Source organism: Glossina fuscipes, unplaced genomic scaffold (assembly GCF_014805625.2).
Source record: "Glossina fuscipes isolate IAEA_lab_2018 unplaced genomic scaffold, Yale_Gfus_2 2, whole genome shotgun sequence".
Lineage (NCBI taxonomy): Eukaryota > Metazoa > Arthropoda > Insecta > Diptera > Glossinidae > Glossina > Glossina fuscipes.
The window spans coordinates 18,806,994-18,830,116 of NW_023998416.1; the positions used below are offsets into that span (position 1 = coordinate 18,806,994).

The window sequence follows — 23,123 nt, forward strand, 5'->3', positions numbered from 1 at the left end:
AGAATTTTGGGCTTTAATCCATACTTTAATCCGTGTAATCTTTGATCACTAAAGAAAACTTTTCTCCAATTTTACTGAAACAGCTGGCTTAACCAAACATGCTTGGACACATGCGAGGCGTACACTTCAAGATGAAAATAAATGGGACAAAAAATTTAAGTGCAAAAAAGGCATTAAAAGTGCGACTTTTTCCTTTTGTTTCATTATATGACCAATCAATCGGTGGGGGGATGTTTACCGTATGTGTAAAAAGACGCTGATGATGATCAAAAAAAAGTGGGAAAAGAGAGGTAGAGATAGAAAGTGGCCGCAATTTAATGGATGTGCAGCCTATCGCTAAGTATTAGGTCTTCGCCATTATAGCTGCGATCAGGTTGACATGGTCAAGCTGCACTGAGATCTGAACCGGCAAACATCAACTTGGTAGCTGCTACTTTTATCTGGTCAACTGTATAGGCAGTCCAACCAAAAGTATGAAACTTCTTTGGGTACAAGGATAGAAAAACAAAAGAAAAAAAATTTGAAGACAATCCTTTAATAAAGACTATCTCGTCTCCACTCTATGAGTGAAATAGTTTCTACGTTAAAAAGAAACAACGAAGGAAGAGAATTGTTTATGTTTTTATAAATTTATGCTAATTATTGAGATGAGAAACATTCGATTCATCACATTCATCGCTGTATCGTCTCAAATATAATATTAACGGATAGCTTATATTGATTCCACCGAATTCCTTTTACTTAAACTTTTCTCTCTTATTAGTAGAGGAATAGGTAAATAAATTGTTATTATTATTAATATGACAGTAATTCAGCCAGAGACATAAATGCTCAAAAAGAAGTCTTAAAGCATCAGCATCCAAAGCTATCGGCTCTGCCGCACTAGACACTTAGTCAAGTTTCTTTGCCTATTCGGCCACTCAGGCGGTTCTAAATAAGATTAATAGAAAATCTTTATTGAAAACGCAATAAACAAAATTGACGAACAAAAATCTACAATACTCGCATCTTATATCGGTCCTTCTCTATATACCATCAAGGTCGAGAGAATCAAGATCAAAATATTTGCAAAAATTCGCTTTGGTCATATCATGATAAAGTCGTTGCGAATGCCAATGTAAACGAGTTCCAGAATTCGTTTTCGAGGCGTCTAACCCTATGGAGATTATATGCAACGTACGTGGCGAATATAAGCTTCATTAAATCGCTTAAACTAAGCATCTAGCATCGGCCCATCCTAGCTTTTAGCTCAAAAGCTTATTTCTTCGATTTAAATTAATTAAAATAATAATAAAACATTAGTTCGTTAGTTAGCTTATCGAAAGGAATTTCCATACGTACCGCTTAGCTTCGAAGTTAACAAAAGAACTTCAAATAACAATAAAACCTTCTCTGAAAAATCAAACTAAACTGATTTTCAACCGTTAAAGATATGTTGCTTCTTCGAAAAAAGTCTTCACTTAGCTCTTTCATATTTAAAAAAATTATTATTCAATGAATTTAATATAAAATTGTGATTAAGAGAATGGAGAACATAAACCAAAGTAATGATCGGAAATGATTGCATCAAGGTTGGCTGAAAATCTTTATAAAAAATATTAAGGAAAAATATATCATTTAAAATCGGAGTAAATCGAATGGTTATTCCTTAACTTATTTGTTTGATAAAATCGTTTGTTGTACTTTAAATTATTTGTCACGGTTTACTACAACTGCGTGCATAAGGATTTAAACCAAAATTTCAGTGGCCGTTGCTTAGCAGGAGTTCATTGTTGTTGTTGCCAGCAATTTAAATTAGTTATTCTATATACTAACGACAAGCATATGCTTATACCTATACCTAGCTATACATCTGTGTAGAGAAGCACTTAATCAAAGTGCATTTATCTACGTATACGTAGGTGTAGGTAAAGAAAGGCATATTCACCTTAATACGAATATTGAATACCTTATTCACTTTTAGCTTACATAATGGCAGCAAGTTAAGGCTCCATTTTACGAGTACTCGGCGCATTCAAGTTTTCAAAATTCGAATAACCTTAATGAAGATTTCCATTTTTAGTTTAGTTTTTTCTGCATTGCATTGCCCCCGAATAAGTTGACTTGGAATCTCACTTTCTCTTCTCGACTCTCTGTTACAAAGTTTTGTGAAAACATTTACATAACCTTTCATTTATAATGTGTGCGCATGTGTACAATTGATATTTTGCATTGTCGCGAAAGGTCGTATTTCCGCTTGTAATGTCCTTTTACAATCCCTCATAAATATTTACGCTAATACCTTACAATGCATTTCATCCTAAAAAATATCACAATCTAGTTAAGATCTTTTCTTATTTTTTTTTTTTTTTTTTTTTTTTTTTTTTAAGCAAAGGGAAATTGAAATCCGCGCTTATTTCGTTGGAATTTTATAAATCGTTGTTGCTTTTCAGAAGGGGTTTTTCCCTTGTCGTTAATTTAATTTACCTGGGATCAATACTTACTTTCAATATGACCGAAAAGACCAAAAACACTTAGTTTTCATCTACTTGCGCACAAATATAGTATAATATTATGCATTGCCTAAGCAATTATTCGGATTATCTGTATATTGGGTTTCGCTTTGTTTTCATTTTGTCCGGCTGTGACCTTGTACACGAGATGCTTGAAGATTTTGTCGCCTTTAAATTAGTTTGTTAGTAAACAATAAACGCACGAAACTTATGACTCTGGCCTTTGTCTTTTCTTTTCGTCCCGGCATCGCGATCGTTGCTCACAAACATTTTTGTTTTTTTTTTGCCTTTGTAAAAATGATTTCGCATTCACTGCTTGAATGCGGCCGCATATTATCCATAACTCTTCAATAATTGATCGTGCAAACTATTTTACTATAGGAGTACATAGGGCTGTAGAACACGTGAATTGGCTTTAGAGCACATGCTGAGAAGATAATTTAATTTATTATGACTTTATGGCTGATAGTCATCGAAATGCTTTTTTTTATTGGTTCAATTTTGGTTTAATACATTGAATGAATGATTATTTGAATGATAATAAATAGTTTTGCTTCGAAGAAAGATAATGCTGGAAAAGTGATAGATTTCGTAATGGGTTAAAAAATAAAAATAATAAAGCAAACAAAATCAATGGTTCATTTTTGAATTTGTCGTTATTGTTTTTCAACATTTAACTTCGGATACGGCAAAAAAAATGACTAAAGGCTTTTTTCAACTCAAAAAATCCCTTTTTTTTTTTAAGCGGCTAACTAGAACGGACTACCATCTAGTACTGGTCCATCTTTCTGCAATGTAGACGAGCACTTAGCAACAGTATCGGCGGTATAAGCAGCAATTGAATATCCTGCACGCCTTAGGCTTTCGTTCTTTTCCACTTCTCGCAAAAAAGTTATCTGCTACAAGTCGTTTATTAATTGAAAATATAATGAAGTTGAAAAACATTTCCCAACTCTAAGTTATCTTAATTAGGAACTTATCCGATTCCACAATTATTTTCTTAATTTCAAAAGTGCGCCCTTTCGTTCTTTTAGCGGACATCTATCCTTAAGCTCTTCGTAGGAAACTTATAACTCCGAGCAGAATGATAGGAAAACAAGTAAGAAAGTTATATTCGGCATGGGCCGAATCGTGCATACCCACCACTATGCTTTTCGTATTCTACTCTCCAAGCTCTTTTATTTGATACCCATATCGCTGGCATTATTAAGAACAAATTAATCAACCAGGTCGCGGTGCATACCATATTCATTTTGGGGTGAACCCATTGTTACGTAATTTTTACCATCCATATTCCAATCCTGAAGGTAAAATTCCTATATTTTTAACAAACTATTTTTACCTCAAAGAGCACCTTAATTTGTTTGTCTCTGCTCCCTGTGGCCAACCAATTATTTGTTGAATACCAACCACAGGTATAAATTGGACCACTGTGTGCTGTAAATTGTAACAAGCACTTCTCACCCCTTTTTAAATTAAATTGTATTAATTAAAGCAAATTTTGTTGTTATAGCACGTAAGAATTACTACCTTCTTAAGTCCCATAATTGGACAGTACCATTTTCTGATACAGCCGAGAATACGTTATTACAATGCGGGCTAAATTTCACATCTCTAACTGATTCTGAATTACTGTAAAATGTGTAAATAGCTTTATCGCAACGCGTATCGAAGCATTTGATAGTACCATCTTGGTAACCTGAAATCAAAATATTCGCTTCACCGCTATGAAATGTAACCGTATGAGCGGTGCCTTCATGGTCATTGTACACTAGCAATTGCTTTTATCTCCCAAACTTCGATATATCCCATACCGAAACAACTCCGTTTGTAGCCGCGGTTGCTAATATATTACTGTCCACAGCACTCCTTGCTACATTTTAAAGAGAATCGTATTAAGCAATAAAAAAAAAGGAAGAAAGTAATTATATTAATTGCAATTTAATTTTTATACGCTTATTCTCACATTTTTCGCTTATTCTCGTATGCACCCAAATTTTTATACACGGCATTTTCGGCGGCTGAACGTTGCAAAGAAGCAAAGCATCCCTTGAAGGTCGTCGACGCCGAAAAACGTTTCTTTGAATGTCAAGATTGCGGCAATCGTACGGCTACAGTTTTCAAATTGCCGAAAACTAGTTGTAAAAACTGTCAATTGTCCCCTTTTTTATTTAGGTGAATATTGAAATGGAAAAACTTGGAAAGAATGAAATTATAAAGAAGTTTGCTTTCATCTTTTCATTTAAGTTCATTGCAGTGCTTTGCCTTATATGTCTGAAATGGTAGGTAAAAAGTTGTACATATTGTACATATCTATAAATCAATCAATAATCGTATAATAGCTGAATAAAATTAATTGTTTACTTTATCATGCTGATACGCATTACCACGCATTACATTGATTAATATAATACTTAGGTAGGCTATTCGGGACCGATTTATATGACACATCCAACAAAGGCTATAGCACCAATATTATTACAAGATATGCGTAAAGTGGCTGTGGAACGTAAAGGCGAATCAAATTTCTTCACCACCCAAATTGATTCACCGGAAAGTCGGAATTTTCATCATTTCTTCTTCATTTCCATCTTCGTTTTCCGGTGGACGGCATTCTTTTCACGGTTTTCCACACCACCTTTGAGGTACCGTGCCAGGCGCGTTGCCAATTGTTTTAAATGGCTACCCTTTAGGCCTACACCATTATATACATAAATACATATTTTACAATTATAGTAATTTAATATATGCATCATACATTGCATTAACAAACATTAATATAATATAATAATAATATACATTAATAAAATATACTTATGACTTGTCCGGAAGTTGCTTGGAGAATGATGACACGTTGCAAACCGGCTCTTTCGCCGCGTACCGCCAATTTTATTGCATAACCCAGCAGGTTTCTTCGGTGCTCCACCCCATTTGCGCAGCATCCTTGCGTTTTGAGGAATGTCAGTTTTTTTAACGCGGTTACTTGGATATTTTTTCCAAGATTTCTATCAGGCATACATTCGTCGAAAATTTCGTATACTATATTATAGACGGCTTTAAACGTTTTTTGAACGTTTTCTTTAAAAATTCCGCTTTAAAGTATCTCTACGATAATATGTTGTTATCGTACTTATTTTTTGTAACAATTTGGCCGCGTACTCTCTTGCACGCGTTTTTTTTTGGTTATTGTCGGTTCATTTAAGCATGCGTTGCATTTCATTTCATTCCTAATGTATTTGCCTACAGCATACCTCGTCATCAGCCTGAAATATCCGGTATGCTGTAGCGTTCGTCGGCGAGCTCCTACGTTTTTGTATGGAACGCCGTCCAGGCCGAGTGGCCGAAACTCTTGATCGGCCTGTTTTGGGATTCTGTAGTCTAACGTTTCGATTAGGTCGTAGTCCCCGGTCGTTCCATGTTCTTGCATCCAATGTTCTCTTTGTTTCGCCATTAATCGCCGCGCCAGGAGTTCGATATCGGGTTCCGACCTCGTTCTCTTCCTGTAAGTTGGAGCAACATTGCACGCAAACCTTTCTATTATATCTTGCCTTACCCTGTACTCTGCAACTGAAATTTCAGAGTAAGCACGTAGTAACTTGTCAACAATTTTGATGAAGTTCGCGTCTCGATGGGGAGCAGAGTTGCGGTTAAATGCCTTTGGAAAAATTTATAGGCTTCTTCTATTCTTTTAATTCGCCTTTTCGCCCCTCCCAATTGGATGCGTTGATGGTCTTTCTATGGAAGACGTTTACAAATCTTGTTGCCGCCTTTATATATTTGTACGTCCGTTCCACCATCGGACCTCTGACTATATTTCTGTTCATAGCCGTTTTGATGAACGCTGGCGTAGCGTTGGCGTAGTAGGCGATGTACACAGGAAAATCCACAGGAATCACGACCGATGGTACTACACCTCTATCTATCCAATAGTCGTAAATTTTTTTTTTGGTCTTTGAAATAATGCTTTTTTAAATTTGCGGTTATTTCGTGGTCGTATAGCTTGTTTCCTTTCATATGTGCATAGAAGGCTTTCGCCAGATGGATATAGTCGTATATCAGGCGGAATTTAATAACTCGTCCCACTTGGTTTTTTTTCCGATAGATGCCATTGTTGAAGCATTCCATCATCTTTCTATTTTGATTGGATCGGTCGGTAACCACCGCCTTAATGTCGAGTCCCATGTCCGCCGCCAAGCCAATATAATCATCTAATAATTTTGAGCCTTTATTCCACTTTATGGCGGGATATGTGCCGAGTAGCATATTGAACGACGTTAATATGCTGCGGACTCCTATCACAAATACCGTCCTGTATATTTTTTCTTTGCTACCCTCAATATAGTCGCATCCGATAAGCCTATCTTCCTCATCTAAATATTTTGTTCGTAGGTTCTTGTACATCTCGTCTATCTAGAGCGTTACTATTTTGTCGTGAGGAGTTAATCAACTCACGACTTCTCGCAGTGTCTCCACATCCGGCACTGCGGCCGCTGTTCTTTCCTAGACTGCGGGCTCTTCAGGCTGGTCTGCTTCATGTCTTTGTCTTTTTCTTGGCGGACTCTGTGTGGGGGTTGATTATTGTTCGCTGTATGTGGGAGTTGATTGCCGTACGATGCATGTGGGGGTTGATTGTTGTTCGCTGTATCTTCCCTGTAGGTTTTTGCTGCCATCTTTGCAATGCTTGCATTGCCTTTGCGGATGTCGAAGGTCTCTCGTCGTAAAAGTGTACAAGTGGACACAGTGGACAGACTAGATGGCTAAGTGAATTCAGAATTTCACATTGAAAAAGAATATATGTACTTTATAGGTTCTCTGAAGCTTGCTTTCGGCTGTTACATACATTATGGAAAAAAACAAAATGACTATATTTCCATTTTGCAGTGGTGCAAATAATAGGCATTGAAATAAAAATAATTTTCAAGATCTACTATGACTCTACTTGTTGAGGATTAAGAATTTATTCTTTTCATTTTCTGCATTTTTTATTTGATGTGTTCAATGTTATTTAGGTTTATGTCGAAGCTAAGTAAACCGATAAAATTAGAAATCGACTCTGCTCTCGCAATAAATTATCGAATTTTATTCTTCAAAACAACTCGTTTTGTTCAATTAAAAATACGTTTGCTTAGATTTTTTAAAATTTACTTAAAGTAATAGATTCTTAATTAAAACGAACTAATTTCAATTATAAAAGTTTTCACAAAATTCAATTTAATACAAAAGAGAGGCGAAGCGTTACATTTACATTAAGAAAAATCAAAAGACAGAGAGAAAGGAAGAGAAAGAAAAATTGTTTTGGTTAAAATTAAGGAAGCAAAAGCAAACTTAAAAGCTATTATGAATTAATAAGTTCCAGTTTCGTTGTATAAAAATATTTCGGCGTATTTAGTGGCTTTTAACGTTAACTGCTTATATAGCTATAAGTGGCATTTGTTTGACTAATACATTTTATATATACATATATCGGTATATACAAGGAAATCGGAAATGATAACACAGATAGTTGTTGATATTTATTGGAAAGCTTCAGGCGGAACCCATTAAAGCTTCGTTGGTCATTAATTCGTGTGGCACCAGATTACCAGGGTTTACTCTTGTCCGCGAACGACTACGACTTAGTTGCGCACGTCTCTCGGCACCCGCCGGTCTTTGTCTCCTTTGCTGACGATTGTTGCGAATAAGTACGGTCGAGCCCGTTTGTAGTGCTTCCATTAAACTATCCATAACACCTTCTTGCGCTTGGGCTGCGTCTATATCCACCAAAGCCAATTTGCGTTGTTGTCTTTCTTGTTGTTCACGCAGGGATTGTTTATGAGCCTCTTGCATGCGACTCTTTCTTTTCTCCTCATCCCGCAGCCTAACAATTTCCTGATGTGCATGCACAAAACCATCTTTGAAGCTTTTAATGTCGGCGAAGAAATCTTCCATCGTATATTTTGTGGGATCGAAAGCAAAATATTCACCCAAATCTTTGAACAATTTTTCCATTTGTACTTGCATTTTCCCTAAAAAAAAAAAAAAAAAAAAAAAAAATCGAAAAAGAAACAAATTTATGGAATTTGCTCACCAATTTTTGCTTTTTGTCCTAACATACCTAATACGTCCACTTGTTGTCTACAATCGTTCGCAAATTGACCCATAACCTGACAAAATTTATCATCGTCGCATTGTGGGATTTTATTATTTTGCAAATCTGTCTCCAAATTTTTCACGGCTGCATTCATTTGTCGCATTGACTTTTGTAAGACGTCTAAGTTAACACGTGACGCTTTATCTACATGGGACAAATCCTCGTAGAATGTTAAAGCGTCCGGAAATTTCTTTTCCACCACATCGACTAGGAAATGCAATAGAGTCTGTTTGTTTTCCGCGTCCTTTGTGCCTGTAAGTTTTGTTAGGTAGGAAATCTCAAAACCGTAGGCCGGCTCGCTTTTGGATCCAGAATTCATGTAGTTACCCATTAGCAAAATAAGTTCCAATATTTTGGAAAACTTTTTACTATTACGAACCTCTTCGCAAGCTGCCGTCCCAGCCACGATATTCGGTTTTACATCCTGCATTTGGTCATCGAAGGTTAATTTAAAGTGCAAATTATGCAGACGTGGCAATAAGCGTTTAATTTCGCCTGGAATGGAGATAAATAAGAGTTTGTGCGTTGATACTTGTAAAATTGCACTACACATTACCTATAGTAGCTGCAAATTGTTCAATAGGTGGTAAAGGTTCTCCTTTCGCTTTGATATCTTGCAGACGTTTCAACTGTTCAGGTGGCGGAAGATACTGTATAAGTTGTTGCAGTATATTGTAAGACAATATGTCGGTATCACAGCGTAGTAGACAAATTTTAATCTGCTCATAAGACAAATGCTTAAGCGATCCACCTAAAAGAATGGAAAGGTTTTGTGCCGCTTTGCTATCGAGCACCTTTAGGTCAACATTTTTTTTGCTAAGTGTAGCCGCCTTATCAACAGAGTCTTTTGGCTCTTTTTTTATTGGCTTTGAGGAGAATTTAGCTGAAAGTTCAGCTAATAAATCTTCCGATACTAGTTTGTCTTCTTGGCATTTGACCCAAAAAGATTTTTCACTTATATTGTGCGGTAATATAGCTTTCCAATTTGCCTTTTTCATAGGATTTTTAACTTCCCACTTCTTTTTCGGCTTCAAACCCTGAGGTAGCACGGGGATCATTGGATTGAACATAGGTGGAGGACGCGGTCCGCCCATACCTCCTGGCATGGGCGGAGGCGGAGGACCGCCCATGCCCGGCATAGGTGGTGGCCGAGGGGGATTGCCCATACCAGGCATGGGTGGAGGTGGTGGTGGCCTTGGTCCACTCATGGCAAGCATTGGTGGCGGTGGTGGAGGCGGTGGCGGCGGTCCACTGCCCGGCCCTGTTGGCGGCATTGGTATATTAACCTTTGGCAATTTATTAGGTGATTGTATCACGCCGCCGCTGGCTTCCATTAGTTTAATTTTCTCCTCTAGATGAGCAACCTTGGCTTCAGCCTCCTGCTTTGCTATTTCCAATAATTCAATTTTTTTTTCATATTCCTCGGACCGTTTCATTTCTTTGGCCTTAGACTTTTCAACGATATCGTCCAACAACAGGGAGGTATCAATGTTAAAATTTCGATTTTCGAAATTCGGATCACAGTATCCATCGTGAAATACTATTTGAGATATACACTCTTCTATTAATTGGTAGTAAGCGGGTCGTATGTAAAAGTCATCGCGTATGTACAGTAAGTGCTGCATAATGGAAAGGAAATACGGTTCAGCTGGTGTATCTGTGACAAGATTTTTAATCACCTCAAAACAATCGGTTACGTCATCCATATTATAGCTAACATTATCGAAACGTTGTATGAATGCTTCGAAATCATCTTCGCGTATCTCATTAAAGATTTTGAAATGTTTTTTTAAAGCATCATTATTGCTAGTCTCGACGATCTTTTTAAAATCGTCCAACTTTTCATATAAGCCCATACGCATGATTTCACAACGTAGATGTAAACGAAAATTCAAATCACTCGGCGTATTCGTTAACGTATTAATAAATATTAAACTGTGACAGGCTAGTTCTCGACGGGAATCGTATTTCTCTTGCACGAAGAGGGCGTTAACGATGGGTCTGAAACGTTCGCTAGACTTGTACGATGCAGAAGCGGCTGTGGTAATCGCCCTTAGGACTTTTTCGTATCCATTACGTTCGGGAACTAAGCAGAAAGAGGCCAACAATTTTACCGCTTCACACATAGCACTTGGCTTGCGAGGATCAAGCGATTGAGCTAGTAGAAGAACAACCGAATGTTGATCGGGGGTAAGCACCAAATTTAAGCCCCATGTATTATTCATTATAGCTTTCAAGCAACGTATGCACTCCAACTCGATCCGATCGAAGGCACGTTCCTTTTTGCAACGACCCAATAAATTAATAATTTCGTCGATACCCTCCTCTCCGAATTCCTTAATCCATGAAAGAGGGTTATTAGTGAGAGCTACTCGTAAACTCTCAACACATCCGTAAATTTTATGTTCGCTGTGCTCGTGATTACGCAAATACTCTATATAATCGAAGGGCTTTTCGAATTTCGAGTTAGCTCGATGCTCGAGAGAGTTTTTCCCTGCAATGAAAAAGAAAAGTGAATAAATAAATTGTGTTTTTATGACAGTTTATTACTACTTTTAGGCTTAAATATGTACTTCTTGTCAAGATATGATTTACATCTATGTATACATATGCCTTGCATTTTTTATTTAGACTTTGGTTACGCATTGTACATATTGTACGTTCTTCTTATCAGACTATGTAACCTCATTTTTTTTTTCGCTTATTATTGAGTATCAAAGTTAAATTTGAACGCTAGTTTGAACAAATGTTAGCTCATAGAGAGTGACAGCATGTACCTACCGCCCAAAATGACGCTGGGGTTTTGCATCATAAAACATTTTCGAATTACATTCAAGAAGATTGGCACTAAATTCTGGGAATCATGTCTAATTAGAGGTTTCGTGATCGTGTGGCACTTTACTTAAGCTTAGTTCATGTTCTCGCAATCGTGGCAAAATCGTGGCAATGACAAAATGTTCCGAAGTTGAATAGCTTTACATATCCTACTCAGGCTGAAAGGGTTTTTCAATATCTAGAAAATGGAAAAAGAGTATTTCTAAAAGTATTTCACTTTCTGGATGAAATCAAAGAAGAAATTATTTCTCTACAATTTTCGTTAGCCTCATGCAAAGGCAACTCTATCAATTTATTAATCTTTTACTGGCAATAATCCCATAAGAACTCCTAAAGAAGTCCTAAAGGAAAGATCAAGCTGTTTGAAAGATCGGATACAAGTAAGAAAATTATATTCGATTGGGACGGACTCTTTTTGCACTCTTACTACTGCCTTAAGAAAAAGACTATAAAGAAGAGAAGAAGAACTTAATTCTCATACTATATAACATCGGATGGGTGCGGCTCTTCTCTTTTTAGAATAAATTTGGAAATTTATATGACGGGCATATTGTACTCTATGAGTAACAAGCGGAAAACACGGAAAGAAAAGATGTTAACCGTTTCTGTTGCATAAGCGTTTGGGCGCTGTAGGCATACCCTTTGACCAATTGAAGTCATTTTCATTTTGTTCTACAAATTTTTAGGCGATATCTTTATATTTGTGTGGATCATGGGAATATTTACAGCAGATGCTACATAGTAGGGCAGGTGGACAGACGGACATGCTTAAATACATTCCGAATTTGACGTTGATCAAGAAGACATATACTTTATGGTGTTTTTAAAGCTTGCTTCTGGGGGCTATAAGGGTTTCGACAATAACAATAAAATGTAATCTAATGTAATATAATATTGAGCGGGTGTGGCCAACTTTTATACAATTATTATAGCATCAATCATAGAATATGCGTTCAAATTTTTATGGGTATAACTGCTGCAATTTTTCTAACTGTTTTATTTTGATGAGGCAGAAGTGTTCTTAGTTTACGTGGTACAGTAGGCGTGTTCCCCGAACGATTGGCCAACTTTCAATACTAACTTGCAGGCAAAAACTGGCAATGTTTCAACTAAATAGAAAGTCGATAGCTTCTTTTCCGGCCAGGGAATGTTTAAAAGAGACATTGCACAGACGGCCGTCTGGACATGCTTATGTCGATCTAGAATTTGGTACTGATCAAGAATGTATATATAGTTCGTGAGAAGTTTCGTTCTGGGCGTTGCAAACGATTTGACAAATTAAATATATCCCTCATATTTCTTTAATGGATATAATAAAGTTAAATTTAGATAAGTGTCTGTAATCTGGGTATTCGCGTCAAAACGCTAAAAATACACAGGAATACAATTTTTGTACAATTTTTCGAAATATTGAGATGCGAAAAAAATAGTAATTTTTTTAATTAATTTTCTAAAGTGATTTTTTAAATTTTGCTTATTTTTGAAAGCCATCAAGTTTTTATACCAAATTATGAAAATAACAGAAATACGAATTAATACGTTATAATCAAAGAAAGCCGATCGTGAGATATCCTACGGCGCCATTTTCATTATAAAATACCAAAATTAGACTTATCGTCGTATCAAGATTTAATTTTGATGAGAACTCTTATATAAGAGAAGACATAAAATGCAGATCGCCTTGGCCCAAATTTGGTACAGTAAATTTTGTACATTTTCATCATTTATACCTCATTGTCACAAAGGTCTCCCATAAGAACATTTGGGTGGCAGGAGGTTTAAAAAGGTTCATTTCACCAACTTTTCCTGAGAAATGTTAAAAACGGCGTATACCATATATAGAATGGATTTACGGGCGAGTTATAGACGGACTTGTATTGATTTACAGCGTGATTGTGAAATAATTGGTTCAATCAGAGACGGATCTAACTCAAACGTCGTGTTGGGCAAACGATTGATACCACCCTGTTACCGTAATAAAACGAACCGGTTCTTCCCTTTAAGCGCCTGATCAATGTTGATAAGCGATAACATTTGCTATGTTTTATTGGATCGGGCATTTAATTTAGCATCTTTTGCGAATTAATCTGCTCACAGAGCATAGTCCAAATTAAATGTAAATATTGACATATGTTTAATCAAAATCGATCCGTCAATCAAAAGATTTTATGTGTGCCTCAGGTGCCTAAATGAATGTTCTATAAATTAACTTTCAAAGTCATGAGCATCGAAATATTCAAACTAAACTAAACGAAATGTAAATTTATGACTCAATGACGCAAAGAGCCTCAAGTGTGCAATGCATGCAAATTGTATTCCAATAATGCGCAACTGTTTGCTTATTTTTCGCAATAAAATATTTTCAGATTACGAGGCCAATACGACAAATAACCGTGCTAGAGATATACAGCCATATTTGGGGCAAAATTACACAAAAGTTACAAGGTTCAAACATATCTGTCCATGCGCGACCTACTGGAATTGCAATTACGCTCATAAAACTCGTGAGAAGAAACAACTTTACAGCTACGGTCTTAATATTTTTTACGAACGAAAAGCAATTTGATCGAAAAATTTCGCTTTTTATTTTTGTTAGTCAACAATTTTTTTCTTTGTTCCTCTAGCATATGACTTGGAAAACTATCCAGACATTCCGTCTTAATTTGAAAAGACAAGTATCAAGTTTGGAATAAATTGATCGAACCGTGCCCTCGTAATTACTAAAGAACTACATACGTTATGTATCAACGACGATACGTTTTGTAAAACGTCAAGGAAACCCAACACAACTGTAAATTCAAATATTCGTGGATCGGCCAATCAAAAATATCGTACGTATATAAAAGCTAATGTACATGTATTTATGAAATTCAGTTCGATGCGATGCGAAGTGCCTCTAAACTCATCCTTAATCCAAGTGTCGAAAACAACTAATTGGAATGTACCCACCCAGTAATCTTCACCAAAGGAAGACGTATTAATTTCCATGTTTAACAACAATACAACAATACTGATGAAATGAATAGTAATGGACAACGTAGTAGCGATGCAGGAATAGGAAAACCCATAACTATAGAAATAGTAAAATAGCGGTAATAATAATAGCAAAGGCAATAGTAGTGACAATCGTAATATTAACATTAAAATGGTAACCGGGACGATCACGATCTTGCTTATATTCAACACAACTACCTGCAATTGCTGTTCATATAAACCTCGTATCTGATGATTGCTTTTAAAGCGGAACTTTAAATGAGCTTCTGTAGGTTTTTCAATTAAAATAGTTCTTGAGCCAAGTTTTATAACTTTTAGTAGAATATTTAAATTGATTTTCCTTTTCTTTTTTTTTTTTTTTTTTTTTGCTTAAAATACACAAAATGAGGGAAAAAATGCAATAGGTCTGATCTAATATTGGCCTTGGAATAATTGTTTATTCGTGACACATTATTGAAGCAAACTTGAAGGTGATTCCTGTCAACATTCGAGGCAAATTTGTTATTGCTCATAGAATACTATCCTGTGAGCGATGCCTTAATTTAATTTAATAGTTATACGAAAAACGTTTGACAAATCCAAGCAAACATCGATAAGTTTACAAATTTTAAAATCTATTACGGAATGAAGCTGCTATATGAAGCATACGAAGCAAAACCAGATCCTTAGAATTTGACATTTTACAAACAACAGATCTGATTGCATTGTTCTGAGCTTTCACGACACAATGGCGATATGAATGTTTTCGTAAATCAGAACAGGTCGTGAGATCGGTTTTTATACTAAAGTCCATTTCTGCATTTCTAGATTATGAAGACCTTTAGCTAGTTTCAATAAAGAAATATCTGAAATCCTTAAGTAAGGACAGATGTCTCTTGGGGTTTAACGTCTGCACCTGGCGTGATGCCTTAATCAGACGGGTTGCCTACAACCATAGGCACTCTTTTAAGTTGAATGATGACCCCTCGGGGGGAAAGACAATCCCCTAATAAGGGGGCCTTTCTTACCCCGAGGTTCTCAGACAGCGCACTGGGTATGGCCAAATGCACCACCACTCTGGTAGGTGGTAAGGCCTATCTTCACCTCGAATTTTTTCCAATGGCTATGGAAATGTGAAAACCACAGCCACCACGATACTCCCCGAAGGGCCGTACCCAAGCAGTCAGGGCTCACAGGGACGATATACTTTCCGGCGTACCTTCCTAGTTCTCCAACCTGTGAGCGGGCTCCTGACCCCCGTGGAACCAAATATTTAGACTACAAAGCTTTTAGTATAACTTTACGCTTTGTATTACATAAAGTAAAATACGCCACTCTTGCCTTTAGACTATTACCATACCGTCAAGGTTGGCCAAATCCCGAACTATCCATCTTCAAGATATACAGTTGTCGGGCGTATCAACTGACATGGCCAGCCTTAAGTAAGGACAGAATGAATTAAGTATTTCGTTATCGTCATTACAATATGTAAAAGTAGCCGAGCAGGTAAGGACTACGATTACAAATCAGTGTCCGCTGCTTCAAATCTCAGTGCGGTAGAGACTGTTTGCTCAATCGGTGGAGGCCGATTGGACACACACACTCACCATGCTGCATACCTATTTCTATCTCTTTTCTCACTTTATTCTGACCATCATCGTATTACGTCCCTTGAACGTTTGTGGCGATGTGGTTTCTGCTACGAATACGTGCACGCATGTAATGAGACCTTACTGTACTTGAAAATTTCATTGATTTCATTATTCGATTTGATTTGTTGAGGTAGTTGAAAGCATTTAATTATGCCTATAAATAAACATCTTTCCATATGTGTCTTTTTATCCGAATATGTTAAGATCTCTACACATGTATATTTTTTTCTTACTAAATAACTAAATAATGATTCCAGTCTATTAGTGATAGTGTAATCACTGTGTACGGGAACTTTTATTGCCTTTTAAAGGCCAAACAAAGTTCATTGTTAATGAAAAACGACTGGACTAACGTTTTAAAGGTTATAAAAGTATAGCATAGAAACAAAATTGATTGCCTTGAGATTCTAGGTCCATTCCAACATGTTCGATTGTTAGAAATATTATTTTTTGAATTTATTGCCACTTTTAGTTTTCACGCTCAGCCAACGGTTTCGATGAAACCTAAAAGTATTTTATCGCACTTTAAACTATGGTCATCAACCATGACGTTGTTTGCCTTAATAAATTGGAATTGGCTTGTGCATCAATTTTTCACTAGTGGCAGTTTTTTTAGTCTGTTTTAATTGAAAAGCAATGAATTCAAATTTTATACCCCATTTATGATAGCTTAATAAATACACAATGACAACGGTGCACACATACAAGCATTCTTATATTATTTCACTTTCGGTAGATTTTCCAATAAGATTTCCTTACTTTAGTGTCCGAGTTTGGCTGGGAGTGACTATACATTGTTCGAAAATAAAGCGAACCTGCTCGAATTCCTTTGTTGCCAGATAAACTAAGAGAACGGTCGATGAAATTTCGTTAAAATTTCGCCAGTGGCCGCCATAAACCAACGGGTGTTTACCTATCTATTCTGTGTTCGTCTCCCATTATTGATGAAAAACCATTAAAAATGATTATATAATCGTAGCTTCCGGAAAAATCTTTATGAAATTTTCAATTTTTATATTAAATGTAAGTAAGAGGAAGCTGAACATTGTATGGAGAAGGATCCCAGAAATTCTCCAACCCTCGCCAATTTAAGAAGTGTTCGTCTATGAAGCCAAAACATGGCCATATATCAAAATTCATTAATACTTTTCAAAACCTTGATACAAAATACGGAGACAAGCAGGCTTAGGTCAATTCCATTCCTTTGGTAACAATAGAGATTTTTTGAATCCCCAAGAGCCTCCATGATTAAGTAAACCTTTACCATTTTTTACGATGTTCTCTTGATAAAATGTCAATTGTGGTAAAACGCTAATGGACAATCAGATACATTGGATTACAATATATAAAAAACACATTAAATAGTTACGATTTTATTTTTATTTTTTTTGTCTACCGCAAAACTTTAAATCGCAGACACTAGTAGTAGTAATAGTAGTAGTAGTGGTTTGGAATAAATAAAAAACATCGTTATCTTGCATACATCTACGTATGTATTAGTGAGTAGCGTAAGTTTATCTTATCAGTAGCATAGAATATTATAAATGTATTTATGAACTCACCTTTCAAATGCATGAAAATCATTTTTTGTCTCTCTGTTATGGATTTCGATAAAAGAGGAGCACGTTTATCTTTAGGAATATTCATATCTTCCAGGATTTCCATGAATTTGACGTCGACATCTGAATCGCTGAGGGCACAAATATTTTTTTCCAACTCTTGCAAGTCGATGGCATCGGTGTCTGTCGAGTTGGGTCGCCCTGAGAGAGTACCGCCGCTATTATAACTGCCACCTCTAGCACTTTTGGGTCGGCCAAACCAATTTTCAAGTAGACCACCCGTTTTGTGTTTCTCATGCTTAGACATTCTAAAAGCAAAGATATGCATAATTTTCATTAGTTTGGACCGCGAACACTCGCGCTGATTGTATTTGCAAAAAAAAAAAAAAAAAAATCCAAAAATCCGCAAGTATTTGCGGTGAACACTTTAAGAGCAACTAAGAACGTAGCAAAGAAAAAACACGCGTATGACGTGTCCTCTGTGCAAATCTTTGGTTTTTTCTTTTTAAATTAAAGTTAGGGTGGAAATGCTATGCTATAAGCCGCCAGGATGTATCAACACGCCGAACGCCAGCGATTTCGCTATAACACTTTGTTTAGATTCATTTTTGCAACTTTTTTTTTTTTTTTGCTTTACTTTTACATTATTTTTGCGCTTTGTTTACATTTTGTTTCCGTTTTTGTTTTGGTTAACTTGGCATCTGGCACTCTCTGTGTGCGCGATATGTGTGCGTTTGATTGTTTGTTCATTCATGTGCACTCTAGAATAATTTATACTATTATACTAACTGTTTACTGCTTAGTTATTGAATTGCATGGAGAATATTGTTTTTGGACTTGCTTGTGTTTTTTTCTGTTTTGTTTTTGTTTTTTTCGAATTTTTTTTTTTTTTTTTTTTTTCATTTTCTCCTACGCTCTGGTCTGTTGCTCCTTTCATTTCATTATTATTTATTATCAGTTATAATTCTTCTTTTTCTTTCATACGAAAAGCATGCGCATTCATGTCCATTACTTAACATATTAAAATTTTACTTAACATGGTATTTGTATTTGTAATTGTATCTATATGCGTTCGTATCGAATTTGTATACGTTTATTGTAATCAAACCGTAGTAATTTGCAATAAAATATTGAAAAAGTGCGGACACATGCTACTGAACGCGTATATGCTAATGAACATGATAAATATGAAAGCGAACACCGTACATAACATATGATATCAAACGTGAATAGGCTTCGACTTGAATTTTGGTTGCTATTTACCTTAAATCATTGGATAGTTCATAAGTAAGAAGAGATTTCTAAATTATACTTTGAGACGATAGCCTGTGTTGCTAGTGCTCAATGGCTTTTTTTTTTTAGTCTAAGAATTTATCTCTTTAGTCTAAAATTATAATAATAATAATAAAAATAAATTATACATTTACTTCTCATAAGAATTCACCTTCGCAACGTTATTACATAATTTAAGTTTCGACTACTTCCCGTTTGCCATTCAACTTCATCCACTTTAGGAATTTTACTTATCATCATCGCATTCAATATAAATGTTTTCACTCTTTTATCGAAAAGAGAAAAGTTGTTAAAAAGAGAACTTTTGCATGTTGCATAATAGTCTGATAAGCGTAAAACATGAAAGACGAGACTAAAATGTAACTTGTTGAAGAAAGAATCTAAAGTTTATCGAAAATATCTGATTTGAACATAACTAATTTTAATAAGCATAGGTAGAGGAGGTGCAATTCGCAACACCTCATCTCTCGAAAGATTTCGTAGAACAATATCTATCGCTGCTTCAGCAATCCAGACAAGACATGCAGAAACAATGACATCAGAAATATATTAAAAGAAAAAAAAAAAAAAAAAAAAAAACAAGTAAGAAATTATATTCGGTCCTGGCCGACTCTTTCATATCCATTACTATTATCTTAAAAAAGGCTATATTGTACATTCTCTCATACTTTACTTGTAAAAAGAAACAAACGCGAAAAGTGAAGGTTGCTGCATAGGCCTATGGTATTGCAGGCGTACGCTATTGACTAACTTGTGTCATTCTTAAATTCTTTTGCAAAATTGTGGGGGGAGGGGGTGGGGTAGGGGGCGGGGGGATGTCTTTATTTTTGCGAACGGCAGAATGTTTACTTCGAATACCACACACACACACACACACACACATTCTAGACGGACGGATGGACAGATGCATTCTGAATTTGAAAGCGGCCAAAAATTTATATACTTTATTGGGTTATTAACGGTTGATTCTGCGCGTTACAGAGGTTTTGAAAAAAAAAAAAAATTAAATTTCGATGTACTAGAATTTTGGGCAGGCGTGGACCATTTTTGTTTTTTTAGTACAGACTCTGCAGCGTTGCCCAAGAATATACGTTTAAATTGTTGTCGATTTGTTTGCTGTAGTTTTGAGTAATGAGAGAAAACTCGATTTTTTATTCCTTTTGAAAAACAGAGGTGTTCTCAGTTTACGTGGTGCAGTAGGCGTGTCCTTCGATCAATTTGCCCCATCTTCAATATCAGCCTTCATGCAAAAAAATTCCACTGTTTCTGACAGATTCAAAGGCAATAGCTACATTTTTGCGACTAGGGGGCATTACACAGACGGACATGATTAAATTGATTCAGAATTTTATACTAATCAAGAATATGTTTACGTTGTGGGGTATCTGAAGCTGCCTTCTGGGCAAACGTTGCAAACGTTTGAACAAAATAAACATACTCCTCACGCTTCGATGATGGGTATAAAAATAAGAAGATCGTAAATCTTGTGTTAGATAATTTTGGTAAGTTGACCTTGTGGTCATTACTGCTGCTTAATAATAAAATAATTGATAAAATGATGAAAACAACAGATATGTTGACAATTTGATTAAATTCTTCCTTTTTTTTTTTCGATTTTTCAGCGCTTCGTTTCAATTAACGAACGCAATTTATTGCAAACGCATCTGTATATATTACATATATATATAGTCAAATTCAAGATTTGCTTCAAATTCACAAATATTTTTAAATTTTTTATTTTAAAATATTTTTTGCATTTTTATTCCTATCGTAAACTGTACGTTATTTACGTGCACATGCCTGTCTATATATACATATATATATATATATATATATGCATACATATCTATGCGCATATATACGACAAATTAACACATTGGTGGCAAATTTTGCTAATATAACCAGCAAAGTAGTACGTACGTACCAGACATTTTTTAAATAATCTTGAAAGTAAAATATTTCATCCATTTTTAAATCCTTCCTTAGGTCTGCGTATTGGTTTCATCAAGGATATACTTGTGTGGGAAAAGTCCTGATTGGAAATGTTTAAACTCTTTGAGATCAAATAAGTCATGCATTGACAATCAGAAATCAAAAATATGCATTAAATATAAGCAGATCACCTTAAAAAGTCGTATAAAAACCATTTAAAAAGATGTTCATTGACGACATTATGTGAAACAAGTGGGAAAAGGGGTTAACATTTTTATTTAAATTTGCAAAATGCAATGGAAATTATTTTAAATAATAAAATGATTCACAACCAAAGTAAAGCGACAACAACAAAACCAATATGACACAACTATGAAATCAGCAAAATGAAATATGTGGTTGTTATTTCAAACACTTACTAAAAAAAAAAAAACAAATCTTGACCAAATCTTGGTATAACAGGTTTTTATACACAAAGTTTGTTTGAACGCACACACGATTGCGAAGAAATTGCATACTATTCAGTAAATCCTGTAAATATTTTAATATATTTTCTAAAATAAAAAAAACAGAATACATTTTCTGTCGTTATATTTACAAGCAATAGATTACGCACTAACTAGCTGTATAATAGCTATAGCTACCTTGGCTAGTGTTTCTCAATGATCGTGGACGAGAACTCTTTGTTTACATTTCTCAACAGCACTGAAGACAATTAACAGAATAAATGCATAAATAATTCGAATGAAAAAAAAAAAGTAAATAAAATGTGTTGGATAGAATAGATATAGGAATGTCTACCGTCACTGTTATCGACAGAGCAAACTGCATATTAATTATGGAGCTTTGTATGTTGAAGATTGATGATTTTTATATGCGATGCTGTCGATTTTGTGCAAAAATGCATGCATTTTGCATTGAGGATCGTAATGTGTGTATATCAATCATTAAAAAATCATAATCAGCCAAGTGCTTTTTAAGGGCCCACGCCCTGTCTAGTTTCTTTTTCACTAGAACGAAATCAAAACACTTTTAGTTATACCGGCTTTTTTTGCTTTTACCTTTTTCATTTATTATCAGTAAAAAATTGTTTAAGGTTTACGTCACATAAAAAAATAGGCACAAAACCAACGCGGCACTCGTTAAGAGACCGAAACGTCGTTTTATTTTTCTTTAAATCTAATTTGTTTCTAAAAGAAAATCCGCTAACTGAACTGCTAATGTTAACGATATAAAAAATATACAGGATAGTAAGTTTTGCTCTCAGAAAAAGAATTTTATTCTCAGCAAAGTCAAATCGATCGTTGCAGATACGTCTCCCTCAGCAAGTCGAAGAGAGAACAGAAAAATTCACAAAATTAATAAAAAAAAAAAGAAAAAACATTCCCATGAACACTTATGAACGTACACTTCAACACATACTTTGTTACCGTATATCAAGCTGCGCGAGCACCTCTTCTATTTTCCAACTTTTCTTTTTTTTTCTCCTTTTTTTTTTTTGACAAAGTCCACTAAAAATGGGGCACCATTTACCACTTGTTGATATTGCTTTTAATTTTATTTCACAGAAGTTTTCTTATTCTTTTTCTCTATTCTATGCACAGTCCAAGATATTACCGACTTAAGTTACTTTAATAAATAAATTATTTTTGATTAATTTCTTTTATGAAATATGTTGCAGTCAACTCAAAATCGGCGCAAGCTGTAAACTTTTTTTTGTCGTTTTCTTTGTTTCTTATGAACTTTTCAAACAGTGTTACCTGCTCTTTTTATTTGTTAAAATACTGTTGATTAGATCTTTTCCAGACCTGGGAGAAATAAAGAATAACATACGTATTGGTAAAATGGAAGATCTGTCTAAATGTTTTAAATAAATTTTTATAGGAAATATATACATTTTTTAAATGCATATATCGTGTCCTATTAAGAATAATGATATCAAACGATCGATGATATGACCTTGGTATTTTGCTGATCCAACTGCTAAGAAATAGTTTTTTTGAGAGATAAAGTCGTGAATATGCGATACGATTAACATCTATGCTTAAATAAATTGCAACACAATAACCTTTTTTTTTTTACCTAATTTACTTAGCTGAAATTAATGAAAAATCGTTATCAAAATTGAGGCATTACAGTCTCAGAAATTTTTTTTCAGTCTTTTTCTCAAAAAGGCTGTAGCAATGAAACTTATTAGATGTTAGCATGGTACCAATTTGGCCACTTAAGTGAAAAAACAAATACTGCAAGACATATA

At 35.2% G+C, this 23,123-nt stretch overlaps 1 protein-coding gene across 7 annotated transcripts; it reads right to left on the reverse strand.

Annotated features, from left to right (window-relative positions):
* Nucleotides 1-7,627: 7,627 nt before the first annotated feature.
* LOC119633300 (protein diaphanous) lies at nt 7,628-22,555 on the reverse strand. 7 transcript variants are annotated; one of them, XM_038026791.1, is made up of 5 exons: nt 22,297-22,555; nt 17,645-17,949; nt 9,179-11,116; nt 8,560-9,117; nt 7,628-8,497 (listed from the first exon to the last, which is right to left on the reverse strand). In XM_038026791.1, exons 2-5 carry the CDS (start codon nt 17,946-17,948, stop codon nt 8,019-8,021), a joined length of 3,279 nt encoding a protein of 1,092 aa, XP_037882719.1. In that variant the 5' UTR covers nt 17,949; nt 22,297-22,555; the 3' UTR covers nt 7,628-8,018. The 7 variants fall into 7 exon arrangements, with proteins under 7 accessions (XP_037882719.1, XP_037882721.1, XP_037882717.1 ...); XM_038026793.1 differs by having other exon boundaries at nt 22,275-22,555; XM_038026789.1 differs by having other exon boundaries at nt 22,289-22,554.
* Nucleotides 22,556-23,123: the final 568 nt, after the last annotated feature.

Coding starts and splice junctions, on each gene's coding strand:
- LOC119633300 (XM_038026787.1), bottom strand. CDS start 18,395: ATGAATGAACAAACAATCAAACGCACACATATCGCGCACACAGAGAGT. Junction 11,117..17,644: donor GATTTTCATGCATTTGAAAG/GTGAGTTCATAA, acceptor TTTTCATTGCAG/GGAAAAACTCTCTCGAGCAT. Junction 9,118..9,178: donor ACAATTTGCAGCTACTATAG/GTAATGTGTAGT, acceptor TCTCCATTCCAG/GCGAAATTAAACGCTTATTG.